General features: G+C 44.5%; 1 protein-coding gene across 1 annotated transcript in view; it reads right to left on the reverse strand.

The window, feature by feature from the left end:
• The window catches only part of MAP3K9 (mitogen-activated protein kinase kinase kinase 9), a 70,511-nt gene that overhangs the window by 16,154 nt on the left and 41,528 nt on the right, over positions 1-12,829 (reverse strand). The window contains exon 4 of the mRNA XM_077820254.1: positions 6,205-6,380. Coding sequence (XP_077676380.1) covers positions 6,205-6,380 — 176 coding nt within the window. The remainder of the gene's footprint in view (positions 1-6,204; positions 6,381-12,829) is intronic.

The following is a 12,829-nucleotide window of genomic DNA, read 5'->3' on the forward strand; positions in this document are numbered from 1 at the left end:
TCAAGTGATCATAAACTAATTTAGTTGACACTAAATGGAAGGATAAACAAAAATAGGTCTGCAAGTAGGATCTTTGATTTCAAAAGGGTAAACTTTAAAAAAAAATTAAGGGAAGTAGTTAGGGAAGTGGACTGGACTGAAGAACTTAAGGATCTGAATGTGAAGGAGGCTTGGAATTACTTTAAGTCGAAGTTGCAGACGCTGTCTGAAGCCTGCATCCCAAGCAAGGGGAAAAAATTCATAGGGAAGGGTTGCAGACCAAACTGGATGAACAAGCATCCCAGTCATCTTATTAAGAGAAAGCAGAAAGCCTACAAGGAATGGATCAACAAGGAAAGCTACCTCTTGTATGTCCCAAAGTATAGGAGAAAAGTGAGAACTGCCGAAAGCTAAGCAGAGTTGGAACTTCCAAAGGAAATTAAAAACAATCATAAAAGATTACTTAGCCATTTAAATAAAAAGGAAATATGGAAAGAAGGGGGACCACTAAGCACTGAGGGTGGAGTGGAGATGAAAGATAATCTAGGCATAGTCCAACACCTAAATGAATACCTTGCCTCGGTTTTAATAAAGGTAATGAGGATCTGAGGGGGTAGTGGCAGGGTGGCTAATGATAACAAGCTTACGGAAGTAGAAATCATATGAGGTGGAAGCTTATAGGACCAAAAGTTTATAGGACCAAATTGGCGGGCCTGGATGATCTCCATCCAAGAATATTAATGGAACTGGCACATGAAATTGCCAGCCCTACAGCAAAGGATTTTTAATGAATCCATAAACTTGGGGGTTGCACACTGTGACTGGAATATTGCTAATATAGCACCTATTTTTAAGAAAGGAAGCCACAGGCCCATTAGTTTGGCCTCAGTTGTATGCAAGGTCTTGGAACAAATTTTGAAAAATGAAGTAGTTAAGGACAGAGGTAAATGGTAACTGGTATAAAATACAACATTGTTTTACAAAAGGTAGATTGTGGCAGACCAACGTGATCTCTTTCTTTGAGAAGATCACAAATTTTCTTGACAAAGGAAATGCAGTAGATCTAATCTACCTGGATTTCAGTAAGGCATTTGATACAGTTCTACATGGGAAATTATTAGTTAAATTTGAGAATACGGGGATTGATACGAGAATTGAAAGGTGGATAAAGAACTGGTTAAAAGGGAGACTATACTGGGTCATATTGAAAGGTGAACTGTCAGGTGGAGAGATGATACTAGTGGAGTTCCTCAGGTATCCGGCTTGGGACTAATCTTATTTAACATTTTCATTCATCACCTTGGCACAAAAGTGGCCAATAAAGTGGACTAAAAAAAAAAGTGGACTAATAAAATTTGCAGATAACTCAAAGTTGGGAGGTATTGTCAATATGGAGGAGTAGAGGCGGGTTAAGGTTTCGTGGGGCCCTGGGCCAGACCAAGTGGGGGCCCCTCTTCACCCCTCCTTCCACCCACAGTCCCACCCACAGTCCCACCCCAATCTGTCCCTCCCTGCACCGCTCTGCTGTGTTCCACACACAGTCAGCCCTATTCTGCTCCTCTCCCCCAGGAGCTCCACAACCTTGTTCCTTTCTGTCCCTCAATCCCCCCACTGCAGCCCCAACACCAGAGAAGCTCTGTGCCCTTCCCCCCTGCCATGGCCCCAGACCACACCTGGGAGTGAGAGCTCCCCTGGCTCTGAGGCCCGCAGCAGGGAGCTGGAGCTCCTCCAGTCCCAGGGCTATAGTTGTAGTTTGACTGCTATATTTGGGGGGGTGGGGGTAGGGGGGCAAAGCGCGCCCATACACACGCACACATGCACGCTGAAGCCAGTCCCCTTGGTTCACTGGCTCTCGCTTTCCGCCTACAGTGCTACCTGGGCTGCTGGTGCTGGGGGGGGACAGGATGGCGTAACAGGGGAAGCCCCAGCTGCTGCTGGCAATCACTCCTGCATCGGCAGCTGCAGCAATGTCCCTGTTCTGGTGTTGCTGCGGTTGCCTCCCTGCTGGAGCTGCTGGTGGCCCAGAGAATGCCACATGCTGGGCTCCTACTTCCCCCCACCCATTCCTGTATCCCCTTCTCTTCCCCATCTCCTTCCTCTCTCCTTCCCTTCCCCTCACCCCACCTCCCTTGCTCTGCATCCCTCCTACCTCTCCGCAGGCACTCACGGTTGTAGAGGAAACAGGCTAGCAGTAGGACCCAGGAGGTGGTGTCCAGCTGCTAAGGCAGGACCCAGAGCATAAGGGAAAAGCTGCTCCGTCCACTCCCTGTGAGCTGAAACATGCCGGGGAGCAGGGTTGGGTTGCAGGGGCACCCATTTTTCCAGAGTCCCCCAGTTGGCCAGGGCCCTGGGGCCCATCGGCCCAGTGGCTAATCCGCCACTGTGGAGGAGGACCGGAATATTCTACAAAATGACCCTGAAAACTGGAATAATAGAAATGAGATGAAATTTAATAGTGCAGAGTGCAAGGACATGCCTTTATGGACTAACTGCAAGAATTTTTGCTATTAGCAGGGGATCTATCAGTTGGAAGTGACAGAGGAAGAGAAAGACCTGGGTCTACTGGTCGATCACAAGATGACTAAGAGTCACCAATGTGATGTGGCTGTGAAAAAGGCTAATGCAATCCTAGGATGCATCAGGCGAGGTATTTCCAACAGAGACAGGGAAGTGTTAGTATCATTGTACAAAACACTGGTGAGACGTCATCTGGAATACTCTGTGCACAGTTCCAGTCTCCCATGGTTGAGATAGATGAATTCAAATTGGAACTGGTGCAGAGAAGGGCTACTAGGATGATCAGAGGAATGGAAAACCTATCTTATGAGAGGAGACTCAAGGAGCTTGGTTTGTTTAGCCTAACAAAACAAAGGCTGAGGGGAGATATGGTTGCTCGCTATAGATACATTAGGAGGGATAAACACAAAAGAGAGGAGTTATTGAAGTTAAGGGCCAATGTTGGCACCAGAACAAATGGATATAAACTGGCAATCAACAAGTTTAGGCTTGAAATTAGATGAAGGTTCCTAATCATCAGTGGAGTGAAGATCTGGAACAGTCTTTCAAGGGAAACAGCAGGGACAAAAAACCCAAATGGTTTCAAGACTGAGGTTGGTAAGTTTGTCGAGGGGATGGTATGATGAGATAGGCTACATGCCATCGTAGACAATCTGCAACTGCTAGAAGTAAATCTCTCCAATAGCCAGAGATGAGACAATAGATAGGGAGGGCTCTGAATTACTACAGTAAATTATTTCCCAGATATCTGGTTGGTGGGTCTCATTGATACACTCAGGGTCTAACTGACTGCCATATTTGAGGTTGGGAAGGAATTTTCCCCCAGGTCAAGTAGGCAATAGAGCCCCACGGTCTCTGCCATTCTCTGATGCTTGGGTCACTTGCTCTTTGAATTAGAGTAAATGGTGAATTCTCTGTAACTTGAAGTCTTTAAATCATTATTTGAGGACTTCAGTAACTCAGCTGAGATTATGGGTTTATTGCAGGAATGGGTGAGTGAGGTTCTGCGGCCTGTAATGTGCAGGACATCAGATTAGATGATCACGATGGTTTCTTCTGGCCTTAAAGACTGAGTCTATGAGCTCTAACACAAATCTATACAATAACATTATCAAGAGAGATGAAGTGAGGTTTATTGGTTTCCTTTTAAATGTTCATTATATAGAGGTCGTTCCTATCAATTCATGGTAGGGTGCAGCATCCCTGTGAACATGGAGGACTTTAAAGTTAACTTTTCACCTTGCCCTTTGTTGATGAAATGGATCAATTGGAATTAATTGTTCCTGAGATCTCTAAATCCTTTGCTCTCCCCATTACATTCCTTCCTTCTCACCACAAGGACAAAAGGTTTCAGAAAATCACAGAATAATTATCTCCAGTTGGTCAATTTCACTGCAGAGGTAAAAGTTGAAGAGTTCAACTTTAATTCCTTTTGGTTTGGAAGCATACTGTTAAATTTTAAACACACTTTTAAACTGATTTTCTCTCTCTCTCTCTTTCCTTCTCTTTCTTTTCTTCTGTCTTTTTTTTTGGTAACCTCACTGTTATCTGTAATACCGTCCTACAAGCTTGATAATAAGCTTTATTAAAAAGAAAAACACACTCGTTGTCAAAGTAAGTATTCTTCAAAATGTCCTTTTCTAAATGCTATAGATGATTCACATTTTTCCTTCTATAATAGTAGCACCAGAAGCTCCAATTGGGATTGGGGACCCACTGTGCTATGCACTGTACAAACAGACGGTTCCTGATCTGAAAAATTTAAGAAAAACTACACATTTAAATAATTTTAAAATTTAATTCTCACAATTGATGGTTTTGTTTACTGTTTGCAGATCACTAAGACTGGACACTGAACTTGGACTAATTAGAGCGGATTCATTTTCTGCCTCTAAAGCACTAACATAATCCTGTTGTACCACGTGTACCAACGGACACCACCACCACATGTAATTTAAAAAAAGTTCTTAACACTTTCCTAGTTACATAAAGGTTTTTTTTTTTTTTTTTTTTTTTGGCTGGTTTAAAAAACACAAAACAACAGAGAGCCCCTTCTCACTCAACCCCTAAATTAACATTTGAGCCTAAAGCAAATTGACCTTTAAGTGACAATTTCATTATAGATAAGCTCATCATTCCCTTAACTTTGGTTAGGCATATATCCACCAGCCCAACTGGTGGACATATTAAGTCACTCCATTGTAATACACTGATGGAGACTTCGTCCCCCCTTTTTATATTGACCATAGTAAGCAGATGTTCTACAAGGGCAGTAACAGAGCTGCTGCAGTTTATGTTCACTTTTCTGACAGTACATGAGAACTCCACCCCCATTCACTGAGCATCCTTCATTTTTGGTGACGGATATCCCCTTGTCCTTACTATCCTCTAATAGCTGTCTCCACTTAGTCAGCTGCCACACTCAATCACCCAGCGTTTCTCTTACACTTACTAGAGAGCTCAATGCTACTACGGAGAAGGGGAAGGCGGAAAAGGGAAGGCAAAGGGACCTGCTGGTGCATTCCAGGAAAACAGAGGAAACGGGGTAGGGAGTAGCCGGGCGACAGCTGCTTCAGTGACTCCAATGACTATTTGTAGCAGAGACCATAAAGTATATGGAAGGCAGATAGCTTTTAAGTGAGCCAGCCACCAGCTGTGTTTCTTTTCCCCTGGCCTTGCATCAGTTCCAGACACACTGAGAACTCCTGCAATGGGGAGGGGGCAAATCAGGGTACAACAGCTCTATCTATTTGAGCTTCTCTTCTCACTGATCCATCCTCTGAAGCTATTTTCATTTTGTCTTTACTGTTGCTCTTGCCTGTTGACAATCCCTATGGTCTCAAGATCAGAGCCTGGAGAGGACAGAGATTAGAGGCTCCATGTGTCACAATCTGGTCACTGATACTGCAGGCCATATGGTGCAGGCCAAATCCAGTACATTTTAAGTGTACGTGTGTAATTGACACCTAGAACAGCACTGCAAAATTTAGTGCCATACCAACTAAATCAATTAAGTGGGAAACTTGTATGATTGGTGATAGAAAGAGGTCAATACCATTACTAGCATGATTATGTCAAGAGACCCCTAAAAACACAGGCATACTGACATTTCTAAAAGCTTCCCGATTACATGATGAGCTGACCTAATTCCCTACAAAGAATCAAATTGGGCTGACAGATGTACCTTGTGCTCCAGTATCTGAAATATAATTTTTTTTAAAAATGTAAGTCTCTAGCCCTTGTGGTTGTGACCAAAACCTTGAAAAGATGACCATCGTGTAACCAATACTGATGTTTGCTTGAATTTTCAGGCAGCTTGAAACAATAGCTCTGAGAATGTGAACTGCCTCTTCCATATTATTTGGGTGTTGACATATAAGCCTAATGATAATGCATTTGTCATGATTGTTAACAATTTCACTGCCAGGTGACACATGGAAAAATGGAGAGGAACTACCATATTATGGAAAATCTTCAGTATTTGTGACTGGACTCTCATTTTGATGTCACAAGCAGACAAGGTTTAGATATGGACACAGCATGGAAGAGTACTACAACCTATTTTGTTCCCATTCCAACCCCTTTATGTACATATTAAAAATGCCAGTAAAAGAAACCAACACACAAAGATGATACTGTTTAGGCTGTGAAACTAGACAAGATCACAGTCCAAGATCACATGAGAGTGGAATGTTTTTCCCTGTTTACCTTCTCTTTGGCCCTGAGCTGATCAAACATCTCCTGGATCTCATGTTTCCAGTCTTCCTGCAAGGAGTGGAAGGAATCTTTGGGCATTTCAAAGAAGCCAGACTCCTCTATGGTAGTGAGCTGGTCTAGTATATTGGCGAAAGATGGTCGTGAGTGTGGGTCAGAATTCCAACAGTCTAAAACAGGACAAAAGCAAGCAAGTTGTTAAACATCAGAATAAGGAGGTTAGAGACTAAGCAGGTGGCAAGTTGTGTTTACTCCTTCTGACTGGCTAAGAATTGTGCATTATCACATTTTTGTTACCCTGCCTCTCCCATCCCCCAACCTCATCCTCATGTCTTCTCTTGTAGACTACGCTCTTTGGGGCAGGGACTGCCATTTTAAATATGTCCTGATTTGGTGGCTTCTAAATGCTACTGAAATATAAATATTAAATAAATAAAATACCGTTAGAGACTGACTCAGTTAATAGATAACTACACTACGAAGCTTGTTAAAAACCACACAGCATAAATATTTTCCCCAAATACTTTGCTTAAAACTCTAAGTGGTTATGGAACAGAGACTGATTTTGCTGTTGAGAGCATAGCTCGGCATAGAGAAGCAAGGGTTAGTACAAGCTTCTTCTGCACTTTACTGCAGAGTTAATTGGGTGAATGGTACTTAAATTAGCCTAGACTGGGGTGAGCAGCCACAATACAAAGCCATACCCAAGTTACTGTGTCCTCATTGGTGCTGTGCTCCCCCATTTGTGCTGCTAGGACTTAGAATCATAGAATATCAGGGTTGGAAGGGACCTCAGGAGGTCAACTAGTCCAACCCCCTGCTCAAAACAGGACCAATCCCCAATTTTTGCCCCATATCCCTAAATGGCCCCCTCAAGGATTGAACTCACAACCCTGGGTTTAGCAGGCCAAAGCTCAAACCACTGAGCTATCTCTCCCCCCAAGAAATGCAATTAGCACGTAAGGCCCTCACCAGGGGGGCCCCTGCCACCAGGTATTAATATCTGTCTCCAGCCTCTCTGTGACTTCTGTGAGAATGTCTCATAGCTCTTTTTGCTGCAGTTAGCAGAGCACAGATTCTTTTCCAGTGAATTGTAGGAGAACTTATCTGCCCTCCTGCACACAGAAGGAATTGTGAGAAGGCTTGAAGGACTATCAGCACTCTTGTGATTTAGCCTGCAACCTCACTGCAAAGTGAGCAGGTTACCAGTTTGAGTGAAAGCAAAGCTGGGCTCTAACCTATACCCCCAGATACGCCAGCTAGTTGAGGTTGAAAGAACCACTTAACTCAGCTAAGAGGGCTGAGTGTGGATGAAAGGGAGGTGAGGGGCAACAACTGAGTAAGATCCTGAGCTAACCTTGCAGTGAAAAATATATCCTATAGATCTTCAATTCTCATCTGCAATATACATGACACAGTCGGTCATTGACACCAAGTTGTGCGGTGTTTGTTTGTTTTACATGAGCAAAGAACAAGCAACGTTTCCCACTTAATCTAAACCAGATTTGAGCTGCCACGTTTCAAAACGTGAACTCAAAATGCAGTAACTTGTTCTATTATATAGCTCCCAAAATACAGAATTTAAGGCACCATCTTACCACAACATGTACAATTCTTAGCAGCTCCTAACAGGCAACAGTATAAAAAAGATGCTCAGGTACTATAGCAATGTGGGCCAGAGAGATTAAATAGAGAATGGTGTATAATAAAATCCCAAACTCTTAAATTACCAAGATCCTGCTTTTAAAGATACCATCATGTTAAGTGGAGGATCTGAAACTCTCATGATGAGGAAAATCCCAATCATTCCACCCCCTCACCTCAAATGTAGGCCCCCTTTCTCAGCAAATGTTAGTTGCTCATTCTACATTTTGTCTCCTAGTGCAGTCTTCATAGATTCCTGCCTGAGTCATACACTTATTCCCTTTAATGCTAGAATTCCTTCATGCCAAGCCCCAACAAAAAGTCAGATAGGAAAGGCCTATCACATGACCATAGTCCCAGATGTGGCGGAGTACAACAACCTCAATCCCCCAGTTGCAGATACAGATGCTGTAATGCAGGGGGCCTTCCCAATGTGTAAATGTAACCATCCCTTCTAACCAGTACCTGCAGGGGCTGAAGCACAGGCTTCCCACATGACCAAGAGAAGTTGTGCAAGAAAGTGGGATATTGCCTGCTTTTTTTTTCTCCCCCATAAAAAGGGAAGTTTAGAACATTCTAAGAACATTAACATTCTACTGATGCTTTATAATTTTAAAATTGCCAGTTAGATTAGAAGACATCATGAGCCAAATTCATCCCTGCAATAATTCTATTCATTTAACAGTTACACCAGGGATTAGTCTGAACTCCTATTTCTTATCCCTTTTGACTCTGCTGGGATCCTGATTTTGTATTTTTTTTATTTTGAAATTATTGCAATTCTCCATTTGGGAATTTTGATACAGTAACTCCTTGCTTAACATTGTAGTTATGTTCCTGAAAAAATGTGACTTTAAGCAAAACGATGTTAAGCAATTGTAATGTATCCAATTTCCCCATAAGAATTAATGTAAACAGGGGGGTTAGGACAAAAGACTATATATTATATACACACACTGTGATAGACCCAGGCCAGTTGGGTACAGCAAAGTAGCCTTATTGGGATCCAGGAAGTGGGCGGGCAAAGCCCACCCACTGCTAAAGGATCAGCCCCCAGCCTAAGGTGGGGGTCTCCACAGGACCTGGAAAACCAAGTAATTACGGGGGACAACTAATGAACAACAGGGACAGGAGTGCGGTCAAAGGGTCAAACGAAGGGAACCAGACGGGGACACCGAGCAGAGGACCCTGGACAGCGCCCACTACAGCAAAGTAGCAGAAGGCAGATATACTGGCCACTGGATTAACAGTTTTCTGTTCCCTGACTGACCAGAGCAGGGGCTGCTCCAGGCTAATAAGAACACCTGACTCCAATTAACCTGCAAAGAGTCAGGTGAGGCCATTAGGCTAATGTGACCACCTGACTAATTAAGGCCCCTCTGATACTGTAAAAGGGCTCACTCCAGTCAGGCAGAGGAGAGCAAGTGCCGATGAAGCGCTGGTTAATGAAGACACTCTCAAGTCATTGGTAAGGGAAAAGTAGGAGAGCTGTGGGGAAGTGACCCAGGGAAATGCAGCAACTCTGGCAGTGAAAGATTGGCTGCCAACAGCTACTACCATTAGGGCCCCTGGCCTGGAACCTGGAGTAGAGGGTGGGCCCCGGTTCCCCCTCAACCCGCCATTACAGAAACACCTCCTGGGAGGGGAAAACAGGCCCCTGTCAGGAGAGGAGGCTAAACTGTTTTGGTATAAGGCCGTAGGAGCAACAGAAACTGTGGGAATTCTCTCACCAGCCTCCTTGCTGGCTTATGATGAAAAGGGCTCAGTAGTCTGTATCCCCTGGTGCTAGAGAGAGAAGGGCTATGTGGAGGGTTGCAGTGAGCCTCTGAAGCTAGCATAAACTGCCTGGAAGCGTGGGACCCATGGGGACAAGGTCGGAGCTCTGCCACAACGCATACACACAGTATAAGTTTTAAACAAAATTTAATACTGGTACACAGCGATGGTGATTGACGCTTGGTTGAGGTGGTGAAGTCAGAGGGTAGGATATTTCCCCAGAGGATGCCTTACTGCTAAATGATGAACTAGCAATTGGCTGAGCCCTCAAGGGTTAACTGATTGTTGTTAATGTAGCCTCACACTCTACAAGGCAGCACAAATGGAGGGAGGGGAGACAGAGACACACCCCATGTGTGTGAGAGAGACACGCATTGCTCCTTTAAGTAAGCTGACTCTTAAGTACTCTGCCTTTTTACGTTAATCAGCAAGATGAGATGGCAGCTGCTGCCAGGAAGCTCTTCCCCCCCATCCTGAGCCCTGTCGTGCATCCCCCTGCTCTGTGGAAGATGGGGTAAGTGGGGTGCAGGAGCAGGGGGGATACCCTGACGTTAGCCCCCCCCCCCCCCGCACAGCAAGCAGGAGTCTGGGGGAGCAGATCCAAGGCAGAGGGCAGGAGCAACACATGGCAGTTGGGGAGGGACTGCTGAACTACCAGCAATTGATAGCCTGCTAGGCAGCTGCCGCACAGGGAACTTAGGGGAACGGGGAGCTGATGGGGGGCTACCGGTTCACCCTGGTTCCAAGCCCCCACGAGCTAGCTGCAACAGGCTCCTCTTCCTGCAAGCAGTGGACAAAGCAGGCGGCTGCCAAACGACTTTATAAGGGAGAATTGCACAACTTTAAACAAGCATGTTCTTTAATTGATCAGCAATGTGACAACGTTAACTGGGACGACTAAGTGAGGAGTTATTGTACTGAGATTCTGTGCATCAGGATGCTGTTCTTCAGACATCTGGGTCCCAAAAGCAACACAGAATGAAAATTTTTGTTTTTATGGCTCACAAGATGCCTCTTATATCTATGTGCAGAATCAGGGATGTCCAAAACTGCGTCGAAGCTTCCCTGATGCTGACCAATTAGTGATGATGGGTAATATAGAAAAATTGTCAAGGGCATAATTTGTCAAGGGCATAAAGTGCCCCTCTATCCCACTTTTTAAGCATAGCAAAGCAAACATGACTCAGTGTAAAACAAAGCACTGCAACCAGCCAAGTGCATGAGTGAGTGAGCTTGATAACTATGTAGGTGGTCTATGGCTTTTATTTTCCCAGCCCTAGAACTGTCATTATCTGCACTAATGAGGACAGTTGTAACTTGCCCTCTTCAGAGAAAAGATTTGTAAGTTCAGGTTTGTCATCTCAGTAAAGACCACCAGGGCAGTAACTCAAAAGCAAAATCAGCATTAGAGGAACCAGAGTTCACCAAGAAGGGAAATGGTGTTTTTGACAAACCATTCTGACGGGGGAGGAAAGTGATTGCTTTCTTATTCCCTTATTCTATGGTATTGGGTTGAAATATTTCACACCTCCCAATGTTTTCCACCCCACCAACACCCATGTTTGATTTTAAGAAACTCTGAATCCTTCTCCTAAGAAACACTGTCAGTATAAAATGCACTGAAACTATGACTGCTCGATGCTGTCATTAGCTCTTTTAGACTGAGCTTGTTGCATTGCATTCTTTGCGATGTACTTAAATTCACTGGCATACTATCAGATTCCCATTGATCCCATAGCATGTCCTGTGTATCTGACCAGGGGAATCTCAGTGAACAAGTTACATTGTTTCCATCCTTAGTGGCTACTATACTTTCAAGTGTGCATTTACAGTGGTTTTTTGGTAATCCCATCCACCCGACAAGTTGGTTACCCAATTTCGTAACCGGACTGTCACTTAAGGTCATAGTTGTAGTAATGCAGATGTATGTACTGTAGCTGCACTTCCATTGAAAGTAATCCTATGGCTTATGGTTTTAGCAAAACAGAACACAGAATTCTAGATTTTTAATTGAACTGTGTTTGTAATCTGTATCAAAGGACAGAGAAACAAAAGTATTCCAGAAGCAGACAAACCTCTCAGTGACACCTATTTAAGTAAAAGGCAAGTCTATCCCACTAACAGGGGGAGTCAGATACTCTGGATTTATTGCCAGCCCTGCCACTAACTCATTGGGTGACACTGAACAAGTCACTTCACCTCTCTATGCCTCAGTTTTCCCAAATCTGTAAAGTGGGGGTAATACTACCAGACTCACAGGAGGGTTGTGAGGTTTAATTCTGTAACAGTTGTAAAGCGCTATGAGAGCCTCAGCTGTAAGGCACAATATAGAAGTTCTAAGCATTCTTCTAGAATTCTATATACATATTTCGATAAAAATTAAGAATTGGTCTGGAGTGGATGGCTCAGGGGACATTTGCAGAGTTAAAATAGCCAGAGAACCCATCGGGGCCATCACCTGAATTGCACCCTACAAAAGATTTTATTCCTTCCTTTGGTACTATATTCATACTATAACTCACCTCTGGAAACTAATTTTTTTTTTAAACAAACCTTCAACCACCTGGGGCTTTTCAGCGTGTCAGTCATGCTTAAATCCCCCCACCCCCCCAAATTTGAGTATGACATTACCAGATCGAGGGGGACACAGATGATGATTAGCACGAGAACTATATACACATTAAGCCTCACAACCCTCCTTTGTGAGATAAGTGACCCATCAAAAGTCACATACCAGGCCCACTTCACCACTGGTGTACTGCAAGTATGCATTCATTTCAATTATTGTGTCAATACTGTAAGCAGGTACTATTCCATTGATTACAAAATACATTAATGTGGCCCACCAAGTCAACAGCACAGCAGGAATAGAACTCTGACCTTCTGATCCCCAGCCAAGAGTTCAATCCACTAGACCAGTGGTCCGCAAACTTTTTACCTCGCACCCCCCCTTACTCCTATCTGTGCCCCCAACCGCATGGAGCTGGGAGTGGGGCTGTGGTTCTGGGGGGGGGGGGGTGAGGGGTGGGAGAAACACTGACAGGGGCAAGGGGACAGAGGCTGGGGCCGCATCTGGGGTCAGGAGCGGACCCTTGGCCAGGGGCAGAGGCTTACAGCTGCGGCTGGGTGCAGAGCCCCGGGACCTTGAGCAGAGGGCTGGCAGCTGTGGCTGGCGGCAAATCCCTGGGCGTGTGGCCAG

This window comes from Eretmochelys imbricata, chromosome 6, assembly GCF_965152235.1.
Source record: "Eretmochelys imbricata isolate rEreImb1 chromosome 6, rEreImb1.hap1, whole genome shotgun sequence".
Classification (NCBI taxonomy): domain Eukaryota; kingdom Metazoa; phylum Chordata; order Testudines; family Cheloniidae; genus Eretmochelys; species Eretmochelys imbricata.